General features: G+C 48.6%; 8 protein-coding genes across 8 annotated transcripts; 7 read left to right on the top strand and 1 right to left on the bottom strand.

The window, feature by feature from the left end:
• On the top strand, positions 1-2,791 carry F5J12DRAFT_325728 (male sterility protein-domain-containing protein). The gene is made up of 8 exons (XM_051738913.1): positions 1-289; positions 342-399; positions 444-703; positions 758-1,280; positions 1,344-1,377; positions 1,438-1,581; positions 1,636-1,889; positions 1,941-2,791. Exons 1-8 carry the CDS (start codon positions 180-182, stop codon positions 2,337-2,339), a joined length of 1,782 nt encoding a protein of 593 aa, XP_051597283.1. The 5' UTR covers positions 1-179; the 3' UTR covers positions 2,340-2,791.
• Positions 2,792-2,972: 181 nt separating this feature from the next.
• Positions 2,973-5,826, top strand: F5J12DRAFT_850276 (alcohol oxidase). The gene is made up of 12 exons (XM_051746501.1): positions 2,973-3,210; positions 3,268-3,384; positions 3,431-3,550; positions 3,602-3,807; positions 3,864-4,242; positions 4,294-4,434; positions 4,490-4,535; positions 4,591-4,885; positions 4,933-4,956; positions 5,012-5,078; positions 5,132-5,451; positions 5,505-5,826. The coding sequence occupies exons 1-12, from the start codon at positions 3,087-3,089 to the stop codon at positions 5,535-5,537; spliced, it is 1,872 nt and encodes a 623-aa protein (XP_051597282.1). The 5' UTR covers positions 2,973-3,086; the 3' UTR covers positions 5,538-5,826.
• Positions 5,827-8,554, bottom strand: F5J12DRAFT_850271 (cytochrome P450). Its single transcript, XM_051746500.1, has 13 exons — positions 8,105-8,554; positions 7,902-8,050; positions 7,678-7,850; positions 7,559-7,622; positions 7,426-7,510; positions 7,134-7,373; positions 7,068-7,081; positions 6,785-7,013; positions 6,690-6,732; positions 6,512-6,637; positions 6,313-6,456; positions 6,129-6,248; positions 5,827-6,062 (listed from the first exon to the last, which is right to left on the bottom strand). Exons 1-12 carry the CDS (start codon positions 8,298-8,300, stop codon positions 6,161-6,163), a joined length of 1,551 nt encoding a protein of 516 aa, XP_051597281.1. The 5' UTR covers positions 8,301-8,554; the 3' UTR covers positions 5,827-6,062; positions 6,129-6,160.
• Positions 8,555-8,583: 29 nt separating this feature from the next.
• Positions 8,584-11,119, top strand: F5J12DRAFT_325756 (cytochrome P450). Its single transcript, XM_051738914.1, has 13 exons — positions 8,584-8,657; positions 8,718-8,917; positions 8,969-9,058; positions 9,107-9,425; positions 9,482-9,618; positions 9,683-9,798; positions 9,854-9,968; positions 10,016-10,029; positions 10,076-10,344; positions 10,390-10,503; positions 10,559-10,702; positions 10,754-10,969; positions 11,033-11,119. The coding sequence occupies exons 2-12, from the start codon at positions 8,812-8,814 to the stop codon at positions 10,869-10,871; spliced, it is 1,542 nt and encodes a 513-aa protein (XP_051597280.1). The 5' UTR covers positions 8,584-8,657; positions 8,718-8,811; the 3' UTR covers positions 10,872-10,969; positions 11,033-11,119.
• Positions 10,849-12,473, top strand: F5J12DRAFT_325726 (UbiA prenyltransferase family). Its single transcript, XM_051738912.1, has 5 exons — positions 10,849-10,969; positions 11,033-11,403; positions 11,457-11,841; positions 11,896-12,221; positions 12,282-12,473. The coding sequence occupies exons 2-5, from the start codon at positions 11,305-11,307 to the stop codon at positions 12,342-12,344; spliced, it is 873 nt and encodes a 290-aa protein (XP_051597279.1). The 5' UTR covers positions 10,849-10,969; positions 11,033-11,304; the 3' UTR covers positions 12,345-12,473.
• Positions 12,474-13,219: 746 nt separating this feature from the next.
• On the top strand, positions 13,220-15,696 carry F5J12DRAFT_850257 (cytochrome P450). The gene is made up of 12 exons (XM_051746499.1): positions 13,220-13,558; positions 13,615-13,749; positions 13,811-13,871; positions 13,937-14,103; positions 14,182-14,201; positions 14,289-14,415; positions 14,468-14,639; positions 14,691-14,745; positions 14,866-15,039; positions 15,090-15,219; positions 15,278-15,455; positions 15,509-15,696. Exons 1-12 carry the CDS (start codon positions 13,439-13,441, stop codon positions 15,670-15,672), a joined length of 1,503 nt encoding a protein of 500 aa, XP_051597278.1. The 5' UTR covers positions 13,220-13,438; the 3' UTR covers positions 15,673-15,696.
• A 1,402-nt stretch (positions 15,697-17,098) lies between these two features.
• Positions 17,099-19,059, top strand: F5J12DRAFT_850251 (uncharacterized protein). The gene is made up of 12 exons (XM_051746498.1): positions 17,099-17,614; positions 17,671-17,725; positions 17,779-17,836; positions 17,899-17,926; positions 17,982-18,033; positions 18,087-18,152; positions 18,208-18,219; positions 18,278-18,339; positions 18,395-18,498; positions 18,548-18,635; positions 18,686-18,880; positions 18,936-19,059. The coding sequence occupies exons 1-12, from the start codon at positions 17,531-17,533 to the stop codon at positions 19,002-19,004; spliced, it is 873 nt and encodes a 290-aa protein (XP_051597277.1). The 5' UTR covers positions 17,099-17,530; the 3' UTR covers positions 19,005-19,059.
• Positions 19,060-20,682: 1,623 nt separating this feature from the next.
• F5J12DRAFT_914696 (NADP-dependent oxidoreductase domain-containing protein) lies at positions 20,683-22,005 on the top strand (the record flags this gene model as incomplete). The annotated part of the gene is made up of 5 exons (XM_051749128.1): positions 20,683-20,748; positions 20,814-21,047; positions 21,106-21,516; positions 21,572-21,921; positions 21,978-22,005. 5 exons carry the CDS (start codon positions 20,683-20,685, stop codon positions 22,003-22,005), a joined length of 1,089 nt encoding a protein of 362 aa, XP_051597276.1.
• Between the last annotated feature and the right edge of the window lie 1,156 nt (positions 22,006-23,161).

The raw sequence follows: 23,161 nt of genomic DNA, 5'->3' as shown, positions 1-23,161 counted from the left end.
TATCTACTGGCGAAAAAGTATGTTCACGGGATACATAGCACGTGGTACGAACTCAGATATTATTTAAAGACAAACCCGGGTCCAATAGGCAAGTAACTCGCCCAACTGGATTCTTGAAAGACTGATAGGTTACCTTAGAGTATATTTTCTGCAAAGATCCTAGGATATTATCTGCGGTAATGTTCGGGCGGGGCCGTCTCTTTAACGGAATCATCTTAGAGTTAGCGCGACCATATCGTTTTGATAGTTCCAACAAAGAGCTTCTTGCTGCCTTCCGTACCTCCATATCGTAAGGGCGAAGTACCATCAACCTGATTTGTTGGTATACTGAGCATCCGCAGAGCACTCTTGGAAGAAGCAAACGCCTTCGCCCCTGCACATTCTAGAATTTATGAAGAGGTAAGTGCATTTGAACATGGCGTCCACGAGCTCACATTTCGCAGATGATCTTGGTTGCGAATTCTACTAAGACGTTCGACTATACGCTCAAGGGAACCCCCCGCCGACATTCGATTCTTGCCGCTCACCAGGCTGAGATCGATACTGCATACGTTGAATTTGAATCGGCTTCGGCATATACTATCGCGGGCCCGTCTGAGTGGGACCTAGGTAGTGTCGTCAATTGGACCCAAGACCTCCTGCAATGCGTTCTTCGCTGTCCGGTCCCATGCGATACCGATGTTTTCTGGCTAGGTTGTGATAGGTACGTTAAATCTTCAGAAATGCCTATCGATATAACTAATGTATTCCAATGTAGTCTCAAGGCTCTGCGGATCAGAAGCATACTTGCTTCCGTACTCCAAAATGTCCATAGCACGGACCATGTCGTCCAATTACCACAGGACTTCGTATATCGTCACCCTACCGCACAAGCCATGGCAAATGTTCTTGTTTCAAGAACAACTGACTACCCTTCCGTATCTCTAAGTATCAAAACGGCTGAAATGACCGACTTGGTTCGACAAATGACCGAGGGGCAAGGGGCAGGTGTGCCGTTCAAGCTACCTGCTCGAAGCAGCGAGGTTGTCTTGCTTACGGGGACAACTGGATCACTTGGCTCGCACATTCTTTACTACCTCCACCAATGCAAAGATGTCAGACGTATCTACGCCTTGAATCGTGGCGATCCGGATGATCTGGACAGCTTGCGTTGCAGACAGGAGAATGCGCTAAAGATTCGGGGGATAACTCCTGAGATACTTCGAGATGGAAAGGTGGTTCTAATTCCCTCAGACCTTGCGTCAGATAATTTTGGCCTGGAGCCGAGCCTCTTTCAGGAGGTAAGTGAACTTGTCACTTTAATTGACGAGCTTTTCTTGATAGAAGCCTCTGGCGCTCTGCAGCTCCAGAACTCCGTTGATCTTATCATTCACACTGGTAGGCGTTGTCAGGTGCGTACTGGTCCGAGTGGCTGATCATGTTCTTGTGGTCCTGTAGCGTGGCCAGTGAACTTCAACTACACCCTTGCGTCGTATGTGCGTTCTCTTGAAGGACTACAAAATATGGTTAACTTCGCTCGATACACTACCTCTGAGTGGAGCCCCCGTTTCATATTCACGTCTAGCGTGAGCGTCTTAAAAAGTATATTCTACTTTGTCCTGTGCATGCCACTCGACTCACCTCTTACCTTTGCAGATTGGTCAGGAGGCTCACCTGTCCCCGAGATTGCCCTGCCCAATCCCGAGGTAGCCGTTGGTCTGGGTTACGCGGAGTCTAAATGGACAGCAGAACAAATTCTGGCGGAAGCCGCTGATCAGGGACTCTCGGTCTCCATATTCCGAATAGGCCAGCTATCCGGTAGCCCGAATGGATATTGGAACCGCAACGAGTGGTTCCCAAGTATTGTTCAAGCTGCAAATGTCCTCGGGTGTTTACCAGGAATAGATGCAGTAAGTAAACTGTTCCTTGTAATTTATTCAAGGTGAACAATCATCTCCCAGCCACTGTTCCACTGGCTTCCGGTTGACTCAACTGCCGCTGTGATTGTTGAGATGAGGTCCAACCTTCATCGTTACGTTCACCTTGCCAATCCACGGCCAGTTCCTTCCAACTTGGTTCTCCAGGAAGTGGCAGCTTTACTTCAAATTCCCATCGTCGACCTCGAGGATTGGTTCAGCCGTCTGAACACTGTCTTGAAGGATACACCTACGGATGCGCGAGGCCGCCTAGATCGCGTTTCGTCCCTTCTCAACGGCATCATGGAAGATATTGCAGGTCGGCCTATCGAAATGGATCTCAAAAACGGACTGCAATGTTCTGAAACGCTTCGGGATTCCCCTCAGATTAGTAGACAGGACGTCTCGTGGTGGCTTAGATCTTGGGGAGCTTATAGGGGGTGATCACGAGATATATATAGTGCAATATTCGGGCCCGCGTACAGACGAAGACTGTTTTAAGGGGAAGTAGACAATATGTGGAGATCATATAACCATTCACGACAGTGCAGTCCTGAAGATATGAAGCACGCAACGAAATCCTCTTGTTTCCAAGTAGTTTCTTGTCGGTAAATGTTCAACCAAATCCATCACACGTTCCAGAATCTACAGACGTGCTGGTAAAGTATCCACCTGACGACATCCAGGGATGCGCCGGCTTGCGATACATTTCGCCCTTAATACATGCGGCCACCTTGATAGAGACCAAACAGGTGACCAACAACAGCTTCGAGCCTAAGCAGTGAAATAGAATGATTGTCGAAATGTTGACACCCGATCCTTTGTTCCCCGTCGACCGCCATCTGGCCATCAACGCGGCATGATTAGCATGATCATCGGGCCTGTGCAATTGTGGTCGGAAAGGCCCGTGTGGCCCATCGATGGGTGGGAACAGGTATTAGTAGTAATGATGGCTGCTACATAGCTATTTACGAGAAGAGAACCGAGCTTGCCGATATGCAAGGTACGCACTGGTTCACATTGCAGTATGGCTATAGCCAGCCACAGCCACTAAGACCGATGAACTGACATGATGATGTTCAATAGCGTAACGTGAGATATGAAAGATGGTGCGAGAGTCTGAGCCTCTACATAACTTGAAGGTTCAGTGTTTTACCTACTGTTACACTGAACTCAGCGCTGAGGGTCACCATGCTCAGGGTGCATATCTTGTTTTCGCTCGTCTTCTGTTTTCCCCTTGTCATTGCACAATGTCCAGCACCTCTTTCGTCTGCAGATGAATTCCTTGCAAAGACGTATGACTACCTCGTCATCGGTCAGTTCGCATAAACTCCTTGAAGTCATTACCGGTGATTTACTCACGTTGGAACAGGAGGAGGAACAGCTGGATTGACCGTCGCAACTCGTCTTGCAGAAGACACTAGCTTCAATGTGGGAGTGATTGAAGCTGGTTACTTGCATATCCCCGATTCCAATATTTCTGTTCCATGTATGCTTCTACCTATTGTTAAGATATAAGTCTCACGTTTGTGTAGTCTTCGAAAATAATGCGGTATTTCATCCAGAGTATGATTGGATGTTGTCCACAGTCCCGCAGATCAGCACAGGAAATCGCTCGATAGAGACACCCCGAGGAAAGTTGTTAGGAGGCTCGAGCACGTCTTGGTGTCTACCCTCTCCATTTTGTGAACTGACCATGGAACCAGGTGCGATCAATGGTATGGCGTGGACTCGTGCATCGATTCCTGAATATGCTACATGGGACTCTCTTAACGACTATTCTGGTGGTTGGGACTGGAATAGTCTTCTTCCGTACTTCCTAAAGAGTCAAATGAGAGAGGCCAACCCCGAGCCCGGGCTTTCGGGCTTCTCTACCTCCTACGATCAAAATGGCTTTTATGGTCCTATTGCAGTAAGCTCTGACTACTGATATTTCCTGATTTAGCTAAATGGACCTCTATAATACAGACTTCCCTTAATGCGGAGTACAGTGGCATTATTCCACCTTACATCGATGCGTTGGAGCAACTCGGCGTCTCGATAAACCGTAACCCCTTGGATGGCAACACTTCAGGAATTTGGAATGCCCTCGTAGCTGTTGATCGAAACAGTGGGTCGCGTTCCGACTCGGCGACCGGTTACTATTGTCCCTCCGCCAAGCGTCCCAATCTCCATGTCTTGTCCGGCGCTACTGTCACTAGAGTTCTCTTCGACAACAGTACCAGCAATCTAATAGCTACAGGGGTAGTCTTCATATCCGGCGGTAGCCAATATGTTGTGAATGCAACAAGGGAGATTGTTTTAAGTACCGGCGTGTTAAAGACGCCTCAATTGCTGGAGCTCTCCGGTGCGTTGATCCTTGTACACGAATGGTGTAGTAGCTGACAAATGATAATAGGGGTCGGAAACGCGACTCTCCTCAAGAACTTAGGCATAAATCCTCTTATTGATCTACCAGGTGTCGGTGAAAATCTTCAGGAGCACGTCTTCATCACCACCCAGTACGAACTGACGGATACCTTCCGAGGCATCACTTTTGGTTCGTGACATTTATCGCCTTCGCGGTTCACTGCACTGAATACAACGTATCCTAGATGACTTTGGGAATGCTACCTTCGCTAGTATGCAGGAAGCAATATAGTGAGTGAAAGCTTACTATTGTCTAGACCCTGCCTCGTTGATCCGATCCAATCAGCAACAAGACTCGTCAAGGCTGGCTGGCAGCAACGAATTGCGCTTTCCTCTTCCTTCCATTGGACGGGTTCCTTAATGAAACAGAGGCATCTTCTCTTCTGGATACGTTCGACCAATCGGTACAATTGCTGGAGAGTACTGGCTCAGCTTCACCCCTTGTCAAAGCGCAGTTGGGGTTCCAGCGCTCATGGCTCACCAACGGGACTGTACCTCAGATGGAGATCATTCAAATCGCCGGAGGGCTAGTTGAAACGGTCCCAGGAAAGCATTACATGTCTCTACTGAGCGGGGTTATGGTACGTTGAAGTCCAGATAAATATTTACTGGTTAACAACAGTCGTAGCATCCTGTCAGTCGTGGCTCCGTCGTAAGCATGTGCATTCCAAGTCAAGTATTGTATTGTTTGATCCATGGCTATGTAGCACATCAACACAACAAATGCTCTGGCACCCCCAGTCATTGTATCCAATTTTCTCACTGCTGATTTTGGTGTGCCCATGTTCCATGTCGTACGCTATGAACACATATTGAAGTCCACCTAGACGTCCAGCTCCTCCTGGACCTCTTCACCTTTAACAACAAGATTGTGGCCACGGAGCCTTTGTCTTCATATATTACAGCCCAGATTCTGCCCCCTCCCAACTTAACAGATTCTGATCTTGTTGCCTATATTCGCGAGACCTTTGCTATTGGGGACCACATAATGGGCACCGCTACCATGGCCAGCCGGTCACTCGGAGGTGTCGTAGACCCTCATTTGAAGGTTTACGGTACTTCGAACCTCCGCGTGGTCGATGTCAGTGTCTTTCCCTCCCAAATTGCCTCACATTTGCAAGCAACGGTTTATGCGATCGCAGAAAAGGCCAGTCGCGAACCTGAGCACTGCTTTCTAATGATATATTAACTTCAGTCTAGGCCGCGGACCTAATCAAATCTGCTGTTCAGTAGTTTAGCACGACATTGAAAGTCTTTCTGAGGATGGGTGGAGCGTTTGGAGGGGATCACGCCGCAGGCAACGAGTCTAAGTACATACTAACACATCTTATTTTCTCTTCATTTCCGTTCCGAGTGTACCCTAGCGAGAATACACATCTTACACGTTGTCTAGTACCTGTACTCGCCCAGTAGATGTTAACCACCTCAGTCATCATAAACCGACACTGACGTGAGCACTATCTTCCGCGCCTACCTACATCCTACTTGCTTTACCTAATCACTCGTTTGTCGTATTTGCTGATATCGAGTTGTCATAACCCGACACCGAGTCACCCGTTTATCATCAGCCCAGTTTATCATACTCCCTTACATGAAGTTGAACACAGAAGACATGGTTAGCTACACACAAGCCTGAATATGTACTAGGTTGCAAATCTTCTATTTGGTCCCCCAACGTGATTTGGCTCAGCCGCAAGTACCATCATTTACACAGACAGCGCAATACCTGTTCGAACTCTTGAAGATCTTGTGAAACCTCTACAAAATTTACAGAGTCGGTTGTAATTTTACAAGAGCATGGAACTTTAAGCATGTCATACACACCTTGAAATGTATGATGAACCTCCTCCAACACTTCAGGAAAACTGGACCACCCTCTCCTTAATCACGGAGATGGCCGCCTTCGACGAAGGCGATATATTCACCTCAAAGTGTTCCGGGAAACTGAGTAATTGTTTGCCACGTTTAATTTGGCTTGTTTGTTCTAACGAGGGTGGGGACCACTCACCTAACGAGCCCCGGACTATATGAGGGGGGTAAAGGAATCTCTTTTCCGTTGGCATCCAATTTCTTCGAGATATTGACGGCGAACACGATATTGGAGAGGAGTAAGAAGAGTATGTTGTCACCTAAATATTTGCCTGGGCAGACTCTGAGGTGTGGACTCAGTTATGATATGACCTTAAATTCGAGCTCGGCATCTGTACCTGCGTCCAAAGCCGAAGACATATGAGTACGGATCTATTGAAGTCTCTTTGACGCAGCCTGCCAGATGACGCTCTGGAGCAAACTCTTCAGGTGATATACCGCTCTTGTCGTCTTTAGAAATTGCCCTGGAAATGGATGACGAACCTCATTCGGAATCAAGGCGGACTAGAGCCATACCATACATTGGGAAGGACAATCGTGTCTTCAGGAATATAATATCCTGGATAAACGGTGAATATACCGGGTAAAGACTGCAAAAGTAAACGAAAGACCTTTATAGAAGTCTGCAGTTTTCGTTCTCCGCGCGATGCTGAGAGGGAGCGCAGGTCTCCACCGTGTAGCTTCCTTGACAGCCGCGTTCATGTACGGCATTGAATCTCGATCATGGAGAGTTGGGAGACGATCGTCTCCAACAACTCTCAGCACCTCCTCTTTCAGCTTTGCTTGAACTTGAGGAAACATGGCCATAGCGAGAATAAAGCTCATTGTGGTTGAATATGACTATCGTCAAGCCTCGTGTTAGAGGGACGTCGGGCACATACCCAAGTAACTTACGCTTTCACCTCCGGCTAGGTAGCTTGTTAGGATAAAACTTCTATTTATACACGCAACATCACTTACCACCATACATTGATCCTGCTGCCCATAGGATAACATGTTCCATCTCGGCTCGCGCGGTAGGGTCACTGGCCTCGCTCTTGTCCAGACAGTCGGAGGTGAAAGAAGAATGAGCGGTGCCCCGTTCTCTTTCCCGCTTGACGTGCTCATACGGGCGGGTCACCAGTTCAAGAATTTGAGCCCGACCACTGGCGGCTACTTTATGGATGTTATTGAATGGAAGCCAAGCAGGCAGGTGCTTTACTAGGCATGCAGAGTTAGCTAAAAACACGTGTGAAAACCAAGGTTGCCTCACATGGTGGAATGAGATCGACCAGAAACGTCCCTGGGACCATTGCTTTTCCGATCATTTCCATGGTGCTCTCCGCGTGAGTTATATACTAGTAGCAAATTTATTCAAGATAATTTAGTTTGAGAGAAGCCCTTACCAGGTCATCTGGCGTATCTACCGGTAAACCATAGATTACGGACATGATTATACGCCCGGTCGCACTAAAGTTTGCAGGTCTCTCAGTAGGATATACGAGGCCAACGGTAGAAAACTTACAGACGGAGTTGTGGAGCAAAGTCGTCGGGTTTGTCCAATAAGCTGTCCACGTATTTTACGACGTTGTCGGCAACCAGGTCATACGTTCTCACAGCCTCAGGACTGAGAGCGAGATGTGCAACCTTTCTTTGCTTTTTCCAAGATGGATCACTGTATTGAAGCAACGGCATACTCTGGAGGAGGTACGGTTAGCCCATAGAAAGGTGCCATAAAGACAGACGTACGTTATCCAGTTTCATAAGTTCACCGAGCATGGTGAACGTTGGGCGATCGGAATAATTTGCTGGTCTCGATTCGAGCAAATCCGATACGGCTTCGAGTGAGTTCAGAACGAGAATTTGGCTGCCGAGTACCTCCACATAGACAAGTTCGCCTAGAGAGGGATTCGTGAGTCACACACAACGTCTATCTTATATGGGTCTCGCACCATACTGTTCCTTCCACTCCAGAAACTTGTGCCAAGCGCAGAATCGTGGTATGTCGAGCAGATTGCCTATGAGAGGCTTTCTGCGGGGCCCGGGGGGTAGTGGAAAGCCTTTCGAACGTCGCTGTACAAAGATTCGTCGTCTCCAGAGCCATACGATCAGAACGACGATAGCGATGACCACAGAGTCAGCGAACATGCAGTAACAACCTTTGCGGGCGGTCTAGAAAGCGGGTCAATGAGCCGACGACTAGTACGAGTTGTCTGATCTCCTTGACGAATCACGAGCAAGTCATACTCGTACTTATGATCCTCGAGCTGCTTCAAGACGACGTCGACTCGTTACGTACGGTTCGAAAGAGGAATTCAACTGGTTCGACTTTCCGGGGGCTTGGTGCCTTCATCAACTTGATATCACATCAATTGATGTCTCGGACAGCATTCAGAAGGAAGCCTCCACTCGCATTCCCACCACTTTCCCAAAATGTCTACATAGCACCAGGATCGAACTAGAATAGTACGTGATACAATGTGTCTCTTGTTGGCCAGAATGACCGTAAGCGACTCGATATCAAGCGCCTGCTAACGCAGTGCCAATGAACTCACAGGATATTAGTTTCGCCTGGCAGTGGGTGTAATCCTTTCAGCACTCCTCGGCGTCTCGTCATCCTGCTGCACAATTGTAATCGCAATTCTCTCTTCTGTATAACATGGCGTACGAATACACTAATATCACAGCTACTACGACCCTGTTTTGTTTGTCTGTCGCAATCCTGACAGCTTATACCTGTCGTCGTAGAAAACCGTTACCGCCAGGCAAGTCCATTTACCGTTTCAGGTCTGAGGGTTTCACCAACGATGGATTAGGACCACCGCGTTCCTTCTTTACCGGGCATCTAAGAGAAATTCCTCGTGCTTACCCATGGAAGACGTACCAGCAGTGGTCGCAGAAATGGGGTGTGTCCAAATTTATCTTCCGTGACCTTAGTGTTGAAAGCCCTGCAGGAAATGTGATCTTTCTCCGTCTTTTCGGCAGGGATATCGTCGTTTTCAATGGCGCACAGATAGCAGAGGACTTACTCGAAAAGCGTTCCAAGATATACGCCGATCGCCCTACGTGGGCAATGGCAGACCTAATCGGCCGTCAGGACAATGTGGGATTCACATACTACAGCGAAAAGCTCAGGATGGCAAGGAGGCTGCTGCACTCGGGGTTGGGACTGCAAAATAAAGCCGTCTGGGGCACTATGTTGGAGGAGCAGACTCTAACGCTGCTAAAGCAACTTACGGAATCGAGCCAGGACTGGGAGCATCTGTTGAAAAGGTAGCACACCTGTTCTGTTTTTTGTCCGAGTTCCGATCGAGCTTAATATACTGCAGGCACGTAGCTTCCGTATTCGTCCGGTTCACGTATGGGTCAGATGCAACTGAAGAGTATGTACACTTGGCCGAAGAGATCGCCCAGCACACAGGGTTGGCGTTGCAACCAGGATGGGCTGTGGACTCATTTCCCTTCCGTACGTCAATCCCAGCGTCACTTTTAGGAGAGACATAGTAGACCATCTGAGCTTTGATCTCCAGTGACTATACTTCCTTCATGGCTCCCTGGGATGGGCTTCAAGCGCTGGGCAAAGATGGCTAGAGAAAAGTTCTACCAATGCACACGGGTACCATATCTGTTAACTCGATCTGCAGTTGTGAGTAGTCGTCACTCTTGGCGAGGACCCTCATCTGAGGATTCATATTTCAAAGCTGAACGACACAGCTTCTCCTTCATATGTCGCAGACAACCTGAAGGCGATCTTTGATGGTTCTAATCCGGCCGACGAAAACATTCTCATGGCTTCTGCGGGCAGTATCTATGGTGGTAAGTACTTCCTGCATGTGTTGTATATTGCTAATTGCTTCGTTCAGCTGGGACTGATACCGTGCGTTTGCAAACTGCGAGCTTGCGAGCTTACTAACATATATCAGACGGCAGCATTTCTATTTTCCTTCTTCCTGCTGATGACAGTGCACCAGGATGTCCAGAAGAGAGCTCAGGATGAGATCATGTCCCTTTTGGGCTCATCGCGACTGCCAACGCTCGAAGACCAGCATCGCCTTCCCTACATCGAGGCTCTCATCAGGGAGATTCACAGATATAACCCTGTTGTTAATCTCGTTTCTCATAGTCCACTTGTTGATGATGAGTATGAAGATTACCGCATTCCTCGAAAAGCATGGGTACTGTGTAATGTTTGGTGAGTCTAAAGATAATCCCACATTACGTTGCTGAGTCTCGTCAGGTCTATGACGCACGATGCAACCTTATATTCGGACGTTGATATGTTTTATCCTGAGCGCCATCTTGACTTCACTGCCACTGATCCGAGGCGTTTCACATTCGGTTTTGGAAGAAGGTAGCACTTACACTTGGTGTCCTTTGCCATTCTCAAGTGCAATTGTGTGATGCAGGGCCTGTCCAGGTGTCCATTTTGCCAATGCTCATACGTTTCTTGTCATTTCTCGTGTCTTGGCTCTTTTTCGGATTTTGCCTCCTATCGGCCCGGATGGCACGGAACAGGTTCCGACAGTGGGTTTCACTAGTTCGTTCGCATCGTGGGTCCAATCAACGACTTGTTCATTGCTATTACTAAGTGGCACACATAGTCAACCGCTGCCTTTCACTTGCCGATTGCAGGTCCGCGACCAAGAGCTGAAGGATGTCCTAAGAATGAATGATGAACTTGCGTACTTTGGCAACGAGCACTTTGGCACAACTACGTAGCATAATCCGATGACACTGCTTCGAACTGCCGTCTTCCATGTTTGAGCATGTCTGAGTCGTATTCATTGCTTGCCGTGTGAAGTCTGTTAGTGTCAGTGGTAAGATTGTCGTCCCACCCGCTGTATAGTCTGATAACCTTAAACTGATCGGATTCATCGCAGATCTGATGTGCCACGATCCATGCGGTGCAAGCGCCGAGCCATCAATGCATGCGAGGCACTAGAACTGATGTGGCTCAACAAGTGCGGGGCAGTTTTTGTGCCAGCCACAGGATAATTTAATGTTATATATCGTAACGAGATCTGGCTCTCAGGGCTGCGTGGTGCCAGTCGTCATGTTCCACAGGTCTGCACGGCTATCGCAGCTAAGATATACTAGTGGACATGGTGGTTGAATCTCTCATATCCCGCTGTATCCTGTCTTCATCGCGACAATGTCTGAGGCTCGCATTTCATTCCCTAGGCTCGCCTCCTACCTCGAGACAATATTCTTATTCACCCGGTCCGATTATAAGACAATCTTCTTCCCAGTGGTCAGTTCTATTCTGCTGTGATTAGCTTGAAAGAGTAACCTTGTAGTGAATAGATCATTTTTGCCACGGCGACTGCACCTTCTACAGGAGCAAAACAACTCATTCATACGGCTATATGGGTGTGGATTCACCTATTACAAGCCAACGTATCCAATCAAACCTACTCAGCCCATGAGGATGTCATTAACAAGCCGTGGCGTCCTTTGCCATCTGGCAGGATGACGGCCGACGAAGCCCGGCGATTTCGCTGGTTCCTGCTCGTCGTTTGCTTATGTCTTTCTGCATGGCACGGTGCTGGAGTCCTCTTGGCTAGTACGGGACTTTCATTAGTGGAGATCTTCCATGACGACTTCGGTTTCAGCTCAGACCCTGTCCTTAAGAATCTCTGCAATGTTGGTGGGTATCTGACATTTGAGTCAGGTGCCATTTTGATTCTCTGTAAGTTCGATTAGTATGTCTCGAGAGATCTCATTGTCTGAACTTCTCACATAGCTTCTAAGACGTCTGTCGATCACACCTCACTTGTGGCCTTACTCAGCAGTGGCCTCTTAATATTTACAACCATTCACGCTCAAGATTTCGCAGATGCCGATGGTGATCGCCTTTCAGGCCGCCGAACACTTCCTATCGTTGCTCCCGAAGGATCACGTCTATACATGCTAACCGCTCTTCCCGTGTGGTCAATCGTTCTTTCCGCGCTTTGGGATCTCGGACCGATGTGTGGTACACTCTTCCTCGTGATGGGACTATTCGTTGGAAGCCAGTACTTTCGATTCAGGGATGTACAGCACGATCAATCGTCATATTTATTATACAACGTGAGTCGTGACGTAATTTAGATTGTGCCTTAAACCATTCATTGATGGCGGGCTCCGTAGGTGTGGCTGCTGGCAGCACATGTATTGCCTATGAACGCTCGTTCCAGGATACTGATTTGGTGACTGGGTATGAGCAGTGCTCGTCGCCTCTCTATCTCAGTAGTCAAGTCGGTTGATAAATTATATAATAGTACTAGTAGGAGACGAACTGATAAACAAATAATAATATTGGGCCCACCGCCTGGTCCTAAGTATAGCACCATGTAAAAACAAATCTAAAAATTTGCTTCCGCCAGAGGAAGCATCACATCGCAAAAGGCAAATCCGGTGAGAGTTTGCCGTCAAATTTCATTTCACGATCAAAATACTCTTATGTCTCATCTGGGAAACAGCTACGCGACGCGGCTGTTAACAGCTCTTCCGCACTTGAGCGAGCTCTCTCATTGGCCAACAAGTGTCTTAGCGAGTCTTGCGACAAGTCACTTCCAAACGGAGGCAGGTATAACCTGCTCACTCCCTCGGGTAGTTTTGCAGATAGGCTTCTGCGCTTTACCCACGGTCCGAAATTCTCGGAAAACGTGTAGCAAACGCTTGATGTATCAATCCATAGAACCGACTCCTGATGGCATGATGCTATGGTGACTTGACACAATGACTCCAGAGCATCCGTGTGGGCCGGCTCGTTCGATTTCGTTGAACGAACGAATCCGGTACAGTGGCTTCTAGTGTCTGGCAGTGTACGCCAAGCATGGCCACCGTGTTACTCCGAATCTACCGCATTGCGAGACACCTAGATGGGCCACTGATTGAGCTATGCACTAGAGTACGTCACAGTTAAGTAACTGACCAAAGTCGGGGTCAAGCTCTGTGCGTGCAGGCTGTAGTCGATTCGATCTGTGTCCTTGTTCCTTTCGACAGTGTAGTGCATGATGTCGATGGACTCGCAGCCCCGCCACTGGATGGCTCGCTTTGTATTTTTAGATTTGCGATTTCCATGCCTATCGACGACTTGCGGTAAATTTTATTTACGGCGTACTCTACTGTCACATGTGAAGGCCCGTCGGCCTGGAGCGATCAAAGTCGGCGTCAATCAGAAGTTGATCAAGACACTACTAGATTACAAGGACAGCCTTTCTAATGGCCCATATACTGGGCTTACGGTGCGCGCTCATTCAATTGAATTTCACCTTGTCGTATCCTCGCTGTTATTCATCTCAATGAACGTCGAGCTATGGACTACCGCAAGCTGTACTACTATTTTGGCCGTTGCGGTCTTCATTTGTCTCTCCGAAGGCAGAAGACGTTCTCAGGAGTTACTCCGTGATGTCCCAATGCCAGTGAGCTCTCCAAGGAAACCTACAACTGCTTTACACACTCTGAACCCTTTTCCCAGGGCGGTGCCTCATTATTGTGGGGCCACGAGAGGATGGTTTCACAAGTGTCTGTAGGAGAGGCGTACGCACAATGGATGGACCAGCTACATTCGCAAACTATCAAGATTCACGGAGCCTTATTTAAACCTGACATTGTGAGGATTTTTCAGATGTATAGAATGAGGGTGTGTGACCATCTGATGCTCTCCTGAATAGCTCGTTGTGGCAGATCCACTCGCGGCAACACACATCATGCAAAGACATGTTTACGATTATCGTAAGTCAAGTCGTGCCGTAGTCGCCTTTGAAACTGGCCTGAAATGACCTTTCATGGCCCAATAGCTCATAGTGATGTGGTACGGCCTCGCATTGCTAGGCTTCTTGGGAAATCCCTGGGCTGGGTTGAAGGCGAAACAGAGCATAAGCGAATGCGCAATCTCGTAGCACCATCTCTGGCTCCTGACGCATTGCGAAGTGGTACCGCCGATACATATGGAGCTGCAGAAAAAGTACGTTTAGGTCATATACCATTCCTTCTTGGCTGATCCGCAAACAGCTTGCGGACAACCTCGAAGTGCATCTTTTAGAGCACGGTGGCTCAACCGTCGTGAGCATCGTTGACTGGGTTAATCAAGCAACGTGATTTCCCTATCGCAAGTATCACTCTAGCGACAATACTAATTGAGTCATATAGATTGGAAGCGATCGGCCGTCTTGGATTCGGACATGATTTTGGTGGTGGACGCAATGGTGATGCTCAGAAAATCCTAGGGGTCTGGAGGACTATGGCAGCTATGGGGGTGTCTCGAGTGGGCCCCATGGTATTTTTTTTTTTTGCCATCCATTTGTCCCTTTCAAGCTGACACGACCCAGGCCGTGATGATGCTCCGCCGTTTCCCAATATTCAATAGTCTGCCGCTGAAGGCACTTCGTGTTCAAGGTGATGTCCGTAAAACAATCCATGAGGGTGTAGCAAAGGAACTCCTTCGCCGCAATGCAAATACGGACTTGAGAATCAGAGACAATGATCTTCTCGCAAGATTGAGTCAGTACTCTTTAGTTGTTCCCACATGAGTGTGATTCCTGATTCTCTCAGTCTCTGCTCACGAAGCTGGGTCAATTGGGACGGACGAACTTATGGATCATGTAAGGTTTCACGACATTGAGGCTGATTTGACCTGCTAACTTTCTTTCGGAACATCGCAGATTAGTATGTTCATGTGCGACCCATCTTGCTCTCTCGCAGCCTATGCTTACCGATAGTTTTCTAGCATGGCAGGATCAGAAACGACGGCACAGTCCCTCGCCTACGCAATATGGGAACTCGCTCTCAACCCACACGTTCAAACACGCCTAAGAGAGGAAGTTATGGCTTATCATGGCTCACCATCATATGATGACTTGCAAACGCAACTCCCGTACCTTGATGCTGTGACTCGGGAAGTGTAAGTTTAGCGTCACTTCCGTTAACGTGACCCATGCTCACTCATCGTAGTCTCCGGCTCCACCCTGCATTGCCATACATGGAACGAATTTCGTCGAAGGAAGATGTACTGCCCCTGCGCCATCCTATCACTGGGAAACAAGGACAGGAATTATCCTCAATTCCGATAGCCGCCGGACAGGTACGCTCCTTGATAAAGTTTGGCGTGAAGACTGGCATCGTGATCCCACTGCATATAGACAGTAATCATTCCCATCACAACTATCAATACGATGTGCTCCGTTTGGGGTGACGGCAAGAAGTTTCGCCCTGATCGGTGGATGGGCGATTTGCCACCAAAGGATCTTTGTTCCACAGGGTGGTCGCGTATGCTGACCTTCAGCGATGGCCCTCGAATCTGTATAGGGTACAAATTTGGTGCGACAAACCAACACATCATCTCAGGGCGACGTTACTGACAAGATCCGAAGCTATACTTCAATTCAAGGTTATCCTCCTTACTTTGGTTCGCCGGTTCGAGTTCAAAGACACAGGCGTAAGGGTTATTGATAAAGTCGCGTCGAGTCTGCAGCCTGTGGTTCAAGGTCAAGAAGAGTTGGGGCCACGATTACCTGTACATGTATCATTATGTTGAAACGTACGACTGGCTGTCAGTAGTAATGGTGTTGCTGTCGAGCCAAACTCAGTTCAAGGTGGATCGAAGTGTACCTCCCGAAGTGGCAGTTCGACACACTTTGTTCACCCCGCGAGGTCTGTCCGAAGTAGGATTTAGGAAGTCTGCGCTACACCGTCCCAAGGGCGTTGCAAGCCTCGTCCGCAGCTCTTGAAGGCCACAGCTTGAAGTATCTATGTCGTTGGTCATGTCTTGTTTATACCTACTAGCGAGTCATTATGCAGTGGGCTCATCCAGACCGTTGCGAGGGGACAAGCATCAAATAAACAGACTTAGGACTCCGTGAAAGGAGAAGCGTAACAAGGATAGTTTCCATGCATGTCAACAAGTGCCAAGGTAGGCCACAGTATGAAATCCAGCAGATGTCAAGTACGTACATGAGCCACACAAGGTTATTTAGTACCACTAGATGGACGAGGTTACATGCGAGGGTAATCACGCTGAGGCCCGCCCGCAATGCGCACAGTTCACGCCGCACCAAATAAACGAGGACCTTGAGCACGTCATGAAACTTCCATCCGTACACTCAAAGTGTGAGGGTCCCAGCCATGGAGAAGACAAATGAGATATACATGGTGCAAGACATGCTGGACCTCACCAACAGCGGATTGCACGGTTTCTGGCTTGATGAACTGCCAGTCCTGGCTGCCGCATCGATAGATGGCACCTAGGGCTTTGTCACCTCGCGAACTTTCCTGAACTCACCTCGTTACGTCATCCGAAAAATAGAATCAAATTGGCTCGCTTAGCCACTTCGATTCAATGCGGTTCACCATCGCGGCGAGTTGCGCCCGCACACAGTATTCACCCACAACATTATGTAGGACCTCGCCGGCAGACAATTCAATCGATTGATGCCATCAACTGTGGAAGGGAACATGACGATAAGCGAGTTTGTGGACCAAATGCAGCACCGGGCCTTACCTTCGGATCAAGATTCGGAAACCGAGCCACTAGTCTACGATTTTGAAGGAGATTGATCATATCATCGGAAAGAAGCCTGCCGTTGGGGAGCAGATGCAGGTGAGCCTTCCAAAGCCATTCTAGTTCGAGGCGCCGTGTCGTGGGTATCATTCGGGGGGTTCGAATATCCCATTCTGGTTGCGTATGTCGCTTGAGCCGTTTGGGCCGTGTACTACACGTACGAGCCTTTTCAAGGGGGAGTCGACTAAACTGTTCGGTTTGCAGTTCCGTGCCGGCAATGGTGCGTGTGACATTTGGGTACCGCGCCCATATGCCACCAAGTGATTCTCGAAAAGTGTTAAGCTGTTTGGCCCGTGAACGAGTCGTGCTCGTGCTTCCTATGGCATCAAGGCCTGTGCAATCCTTCTAGTGACCAGTTTGAGGTACAGGACTACGACATCCCGCTATTCCCGGAAGGGAATGACGAGAATATTTGGAATGAGGTATGTAAGTCAGTATCAGGATTTCCCATGATCAGTAGTCGAGGCTATGTTGGACAGCGATGGACATATTGCCAGAAGTGGTAGCTGCATTAGCTCGATACCACTGATGCTGTACATAAATCGGAGATGTTTCGAATGCGGATAAGACCCTAGCACGGGACTGCCCGACACGTCGCTTCCCTGCTTTCCACTTTCCCCTCGTCAAGATGTCCACCGCTGTTCCAACGGCCAGTATCGACCTTAGCCTCAGCTGGGGTTCGCTGCTTGCGGGGACATTCGCTTCGTTGATACTTTACGGTGTCAGCATCCTGCAAACGTATGTACTGCTTGCTACCTGCACGAATCGAATCGATTTCATTCACTGATCCCTGTATGTTTAGCTTCATCTACTATGTGCAGTATGTACTCCTTGTATGAGTTGGTTATGTCTACTGACTACTTGGATTGTCTGGCATTGCAATAGGTATCCGAAAGACCGGACACCACTGAAATTACTGGTTCGTCTGATCGATCTTTCAGATTTTCTATTGATAGTTGAGCATACGGTCAGTAGGTTGCTGTCGTGCTATTACTAGACACGCTACACCAGTTCTTGGCTTGTGCTGGCCGTAAGTCCGCCTGGGTGGTGTTGAAATGAGATCTCACCTGAAATTCCGTGCAGTGTGGTCATATCTTGTTCAGTACTATGGAGATTTTGCCAACCTCGCGGTGATGCACCCGTGCGTATCAACCATCAAGTTGTCTTCTTTTTCGCCTGGAAAGTGCTAACGTACTGCCTTAGTCCTTTGTTGTTGGCTACAGTAGTTACAGTGAGTACTTGATTGTTCCATGGACGAGTGGAGCGATCTTATTACATAATTATAGTCGTTGGTTTCTTTCGTTGTCCAATCTTTCTTCATATGGAGGATATGGTCATGTACGTACTGGCACAGCCAGTTATCTGCTGCGTTGACAAATATCCTTATTCAGTGAGCACGGGCCATTTCAAGTGGATTATTCCACTCATTTTGATGCCCTTTGTCACTGCCCAACCGGGTATGCACAACTTTCCTTCACTGCACCTACTTGGTTAACTCCCGTGATGTTACAGTTCTGAGCATTTGTTAGTGAGCTTCACGATCACGATGCGTTCAGAATAATCTGATCGTTGACACCATCAGATTACACAGTGAAAGGATTGATCACCCCAGCCATTGAAGCTGTATCTGGACCCCTTCTTACAGTATGGAGCATATCTATAGCTCATTTTCTCAGCACACTCACGAAATCGCTTTCAGACAGTCGCCAATGCGTCCAATGGAACTGCAGCAGCAGTTGACATTACTATTGCAGTCATGTTGTGCGTGCTCCTCGCTATGGGACGTACTGGTTTCAGCGGGAGGTAGGTATCTTTACCCTGCTATTTTTCTACGTGTTGAGGTGTTCTTCAGGACAGATCGCATGCTCCTTCGGCTGATCATCGTCTCTGTTAACACTGGTATCTGGACGGCTCTCTTTGGGTTGCTCGCGGTTATACTAGTAAGTGCTCGTGTTCTTCGCACAATAGTTCCACCAACGACAATATCCAGTTGGTAACACTCCCGCAAGACCTAGTGTTTAGCGGGTTCTATTTCCCGCTGTGCACGCTGTACTGCAATATGCTTCTCGCTAGCCTCAACGTCCGTCGATTCGTGAGCAGCACTGACGCGCGCGAACCATACCAGGTTCCAAGTGCACCCTCAAATCCCAGGTTGAAAACATCTAGTGGATTAAGCCGCACACTTGTACGTATCACCTCCTGTCATATGCCCACCCTCGCATCTCACTACTCGACGAAAGGTTAATTTTACCATGGGGTCAACGAAGGCGCGTGAGGAAAGCTTCGAGGTAAGTCCTTGGAGCCATTAATCCTTCAGAAACCGATATAACCCTCGCACTGCAGATGCAGAGAAATGATTCTGCGCAGTACCACGTATGAGGTCCTCATGTCAGTCGAACGGGTCAGTTGGTCAGGATTGCCATCCATAGCATCAGGTTGTGATTGGAATTTTGGGTGTTGCCAACATGGTTATTTATTACGAAGGGCTTAATCGGGAGCATTCCACAAGAATCAAACAAATTATTGAGCGATTTGCTCGCGGCGGGCAACAAAATCTTGCAGCGCGGACAACCTAAATCATTTTGCTGCATGCCTCAACTGAAGATTTGACAAATGAAGCGGATCCTCGCTAGGGTCACCAAGATAGAGAACAGGGCATGGCATTCAGAGATTTCGTGGTGATGGGGAAGAAGTAAAGAAAACAGTTTCATGACTGCATTGGACAGTGAATATGATGGGGTTGCTACGCATCTTCTGAAGTGTTCAGCGGCGTCGGACAAGCTGTATGTTGACGTGGACCATGAAAGGGATCATTGTAGATAGGATAGTTATGAGGGTCATGAGGCCACAGGGAGATGGCAAAGCGTCTTCACGAGCGCGGAGGACGGAGCGTGCTGACGAACCTGGTGATCTCATCAGCTGCGCACAACTCTGGCACCCGAAAAAGAAAACGTGTATTGTGATGCAGGGTAAGGGAGGTGCAGGGTGTGGGTAAAAATGAAAACGGTAGAATCCAGAGACAAGAATTTGCGTGGGGATGCCTGACAAGAACCCTTTCGGATCGATGTGTTTTATCGAATGGGCAGACAAGGTTTGCGGACAACTTGTCTTATAAGTTCTGTAAGACCCTAGGGTATTGAAGGTGAGGGAGGATCATGGCCGCCAAAACCAGGAGCCAGCCTTCGAGTTCGCAGAAATCCACATAGATACCGAAGCAGAAGGTTTGAAGCCGCCTCCCAGGCAACCCTGAACCGCAATGAAAAAGTGACCTAATGCATGTGTGGATTGCAACTACATATCCTACACCGCGGTCTCTTATGCTTGTTCCGGTTTCGAAGGTAGGAAACCTCCATCACAGGGACCAGAACCTCCACATGACCACCGTGGCAAGCATACACAAATAGGCCCAATGATTGAACGATCCCTAAGATTAAAGTGGCCCCCTTTTCCTCGTATATAAGACGGTAACATTGGATGTAGGAATGAGAACGAAGGAAATGAGTCGTACTGTACGAGTCAGGCTCACGAGATGAAGCGCAGCGACAGACTGTTACTTATCATTAGTCAACGTTGAGCATGCAGTGGAGATGAAACAACAACCAAAACATCGATGAACCTGGGAGAATCCTTCATGATAGTCATTATGCTGCGCTATTCATGGACTCCGACGCGCATCACGGACAACGCGTGGGCTGAGGGTGGTTTACTAATGATCTAGCCACGGCCCTGCAAGAAGGTTTGATGGATTAGCCCATAGAACTAACCGCTGATGTCGACTCAATGATCCCAAAGCTTTCTCGTGAGCCAGTTCGTTCGATTTCCTCGAGTCAGCGAATCTGATAGTGATCCCCAAGTAAGGTAGTCTTCTGGCCAGTTGCTGTACGGCACTTCATACAATATGTGGTATGGGTTCTGGGCAGTACATAAGCACGCTTACCCACATCCCCTTCCACCGTATTAACCACCACCCCCGCCATCACGACCGCCATGGCAAACTCCAATGTAGAGTACCGCCAGCTCGGCAAGTCAGGCCTCAGAGTCTCAGTTCCAATCGTAAGTACATCGACATCCATCTAACACTCATCGATTTGCTGGTCTGACGTACGATTCCTATGCAGATGGGCTGCATGTCCTTCGGATCTGAAGAGCAATGGGGCGTGCGTAAAACGTTAGCATATTACTTGAAGAAACTATTTCTCTTATCACCTCCACTCCAGCCTTGGATTCTTAACGAGGACGCGTCTCTTGAGATCTTGAAAGCGGCCTGGGATCAAGGTATCAACACGTTTGATACCGCAAATGTGTACTCCAATGGCGAGTCCGAGCGCGTCCTTGGGACTTTCATCAAGAAGGTATGGCACACTGGCGTGGCGCCACGCGAAACTGTGTTACTCACGGCTTGTTGTCCAGTACAACATTCCTCGTTCCCAGGTCGTCCTTGCCACGAAGGTATTCAGCCTCGTGTCCGAGGACCCTGGCGTCCACACCTACCTCATTCCAGATCTGTCAAAACAGCGGCGCTACGTCAACCAGGGCGGTCTCTCACGGACTGCCATCTTCAACGCCGTTGAAGGATGCCTCGAACGCCTCGGTACCTCGTACATCGATCTCCTGCAGATCCACCGCTTCGACCCCGAAGTACCCCCAGAAGAAACAATGAAAGCACTACACGATATCGTCCAGAGCGGAAAGGCTCGCTACATCGGGGCCAGCTCCATGCGCTGCTGGCAATTTGCGCTTCTAAACGAAGTCGCCGAGAAGCACGGCTGGACCAAGTTTGTCAGCATGCAAGACGAGCATTCTCTGCTGTACCGGGAGGGGGTATGTGACTCGCTGTATGTCGAGCGGCGGTACTCATTGTACCGTATCATACAAGGAGCGCGAAATGCACGCGTACTGCAAGTACCATGGAATCGGTCTCATCCCGTGGTCACCACTTGCGGCTGGCGCCCTCGCGCGTCTTCCTGGTGCTAGAACGACGAGAAGCAAAGCGCTCGAGCAAACCCCCTTCAAAATGGTATACTCGGATGCCGATACGGCGATCGTCAACCGCGTCAACGAGCTCGCGCAAAAGAAAGGATGGAAGATGTCGCAGGTCGCCCTGGCGTGGAGCCAGGCTAAGGTGACGAGCCCCATCGTAGGCGCAAACTCCGTTTCCCGTGTTCAGGAGAGCGTCATCAGGGAATTCACGTTGACCCCGGAGGAAATCAGCTACTTGGAAGAGCCGTATGTTTTACCATCTTGTCATCAAACCCATTTACTGATCTTCTGATTTTCCATAGGTATGTTGCGAAAGCAGTTCGCGTGTGAAGGGATTGTACCGAATGTTCATGTGTCATTTTCCTGCAATATCTCTGTACTGGCATGTAGATTAGTGAATATGGACTGATGTTAGTGGCTAAAAAACTATGAGTCCAGCATGTGAGGCAATTGAGAAGTACAAGTTCCTGGCAGTGGTCAGTCTTGGACAGGATCCCAGCATATGGGGAACTCAAAATGTCGATGAGATGGACGATCAGTTTGTGGGCTTCGGTATTGGTGACTTGTGCGACCATGTATGTGTGGCGAGTAGGTTGTACGATGTGATGTTGGGGAGGCATGCCCACCCCGAGTTCAGTGAAACGTTGAGACTCAAGACATGACGTAACACCCATAAAAGCTGAATGTGCAATTGCAACTACGTACTGCTACGACTCTTGCATGCCCCTTGTATCTGTACTTGTAGTCATGTAGGAATCTTTCCCCGGAAGTACTCAGCGCGCGCGGCACTACCCGTCATCATCTCCGACCGCTGTCTAGTCTTCTGTGCGATAGGATATAGGACAACGTTCACTCCGCAAGACATTCCTGTAGCTGAAATTCTCCACCAAGCGCCTTATGGAGACGAGTAAGACGAATGGTGTTCATCAAATAGTCGCCATCGTTTGCCGGATCACCAGTAGGCTCCAGGTATTCAATTGTCTTTTGAATCCATTTCCGAGCAACGCTGATGCATTCCGCAGCATTCCGGATGGAGTTCTAGTCGAGGTTGGCGATGGAACCTTCAACATAAATTGGACAGTATAAAGCTGCATACAGGCGACGCAACCCGGCTGTCATGCTGGGTGAAGTAGGTGAACGGCAACGGTTGGCTGAGGTCGTTGCAGCCATATTCATTTGGAGTGCCAGTCTTTATATCCTCCTACAACGGCAAACATCAAGTCTAAAATGTGTATTTGTTGCAGACGCAGGTTGACCTTCATGTTGTACAATGCTGCATTTAACGACGTTCTCCGCAAATGTTGATGATTACAGTGCGTTGTGTGGCAGCGACGATCGTGCACAACGGCGAACGGGCATCGAGGCGAGGAAGTCCAACGTTGTTTTCTCCAACGATTTTTTGGCGTAGATATTCTTTCAACCGGGCATTCAACAGATCAATGTCTGCTGACAAATGTCAATTCTGTGTGAACCTCCTGCGTAGAAA

This window comes from Pisolithus orientalis (genome assembly GCF_024613125.1).
Source record: "Pisolithus orientalis strain OTSU chromosome Unknown F5J12scaffold_31, whole genome shotgun sequence".
NCBI classification, from domain to species: domain Eukaryota; kingdom Fungi; phylum Basidiomycota; class Agaricomycetes; order Boletales; family Pisolithaceae; genus Pisolithus; species Pisolithus orientalis.
This window is presented reverse-complemented; position numbering and strand designations above follow the sequence as displayed.

What these genes read in the sequence shown, in the direction of transcription:
- F5J12DRAFT_325728 (XM_051738913.1), top strand. Translation starts at nt 180, where the DNA reads ATGTTCGGGCGGGGCCGTCTCTTTAACGGAATCATCTTAGAGTTAGCG. An exon ending in AGCCGAGCCTCTTTCAGGAG is followed by an intron (nt 1,281 to 1,343) that starts GTAAGTGAACTT and finishes GGCGCTCTGCAG; the next exon opens with CTCCAGAACTCCGTTGATCT. An exon ending in TAGCGTGAGCGTCTTAAAAA is followed by an intron (nt 1,582 to 1,635) that starts GTATATTCTACT and finishes TTACCTTTGCAG; the next exon opens with ATTGGTCAGGAGGCTCACCT.
- F5J12DRAFT_850276 (XM_051746501.1), top strand. Translation starts at nt 3,087, where the DNA reads ATGCTCAGGGTGCATATCTTGTTTTCGCTCGTCTTCTGTTTTCCCCTT. An exon ending in GTATGACTACCTCGTCATCG is followed by an intron (nt 3,211 to 3,267) that starts GTCAGTTCGCAT and finishes ACGTTGGAACAG; the next exon opens with GAGGAGGAACAGCTGGATTG. An exon ending in AAAGTTGTTAGGAGGCTCGA is followed by an intron (nt 3,551 to 3,601) that starts GCACGTCTTGGT and finishes CCATGGAACCAG; the next exon opens with GTGCGATCAATGGTATGGCG.
- F5J12DRAFT_850271 (XM_051746500.1), bottom strand. Translation starts at nt 8,300, where the DNA reads ATGTTCGCTGACTCTGTGGTCATCGCTATCGTCGTTCTGATCGTATGG. An exon ending in AACTTATGAAACTGGATAAC is followed by an intron (nt 7,851 to 7,901) that starts GTACGTCTGTCT and finishes TACCTCCTCCAG; the next exon opens with AGTATGCCGTTGCTTCAATA. An exon ending in ATTGTCCTTCCCAATGTATG is followed by an intron (nt 6,638 to 6,689) that starts GTATGGCTCTAG and finishes ATCCATTTCCAG; the next exon opens with GGCAATTTCTAAAGACGACA.
- F5J12DRAFT_325756 (XM_051738914.1), top strand. Translation starts at nt 8,812, where the DNA reads ATGGCGTACGAATACACTAATATCACAGCTACTACGACCCTGTTTTGT. An exon ending in TGTGGACTCATTTCCCTTCC is followed by an intron (nt 9,619 to 9,682) that starts GTACGTCAATCC and finishes TTTGATCTCCAG; the next exon opens with TGACTATACTTCCTTCATGG. An exon ending in TTCACTAGTTCGTTCGCATC is followed by an intron (nt 10,703 to 10,753) that starts GTGGGTCCAATC and finishes TGGCACACATAG; the next exon opens with TCAACCGCTGCCTTTCACTT.
- F5J12DRAFT_325726 (XM_051738912.1), top strand. Translation starts at nt 11,305, where the DNA reads ATGTCTGAGGCTCGCATTTCATTCCCTAGGCTCGCCTCCTACCTCGAG. An exon ending in AGGTGCCATTTTGATTCTCT is followed by an intron (nt 11,842 to 11,895) that starts GTAAGTTCGATT and finishes CTTCTCACATAG; the next exon opens with CTTCTAAGACGTCTGTCGAT. An exon ending in CGTCATATTTATTATACAAC is followed by an intron (nt 12,222 to 12,281) that starts GTGAGTCGTGAC and finishes CGGGCTCCGTAG; the next exon opens with GTGTGGCTGCTGGCAGCACA.
- F5J12DRAFT_850257 (XM_051746499.1), top strand. Translation starts at nt 13,439, where the DNA reads ATGAACGTCGAGCTATGGACTACCGCAAGCTGTACTACTATTTTGGCC. An exon ending in CCTTATTTAAACCTGACATT is followed by an intron (nt 13,750 to 13,810) that starts GTGAGGATTTTT and finishes TCTCCTGAATAG; the next exon opens with CTCGTTGTGGCAGATCCACT. An exon ending in GATGCTGTGACTCGGGAAGT is followed by an intron (nt 15,040 to 15,089) that starts GTAAGTTTAGCG and finishes CACTCATCGTAG; the next exon opens with TCTCCGGCTCCACCCTGCAT.
- F5J12DRAFT_850251 (XM_051746498.1), top strand. Translation starts at nt 17,531, where the DNA reads ATGAGTTGGTTATGTCTACTGACTACTTGGATTGTCTGGCATTGCAAT. An exon ending in GGACACCACTGAAATTACTG is followed by an intron (nt 17,615 to 17,670) that starts GTTCGTCTGATC and finishes TACGGTCAGTAG; the next exon opens with GTTGCTGTCGTGCTATTACT. An exon ending in GTGGATTAAGCCGCACACTT is followed by an intron (nt 18,881 to 18,935) that starts GTACGTATCACC and finishes ACTCGACGAAAG; the next exon opens with GTTAATTTTACCATGGGGTC.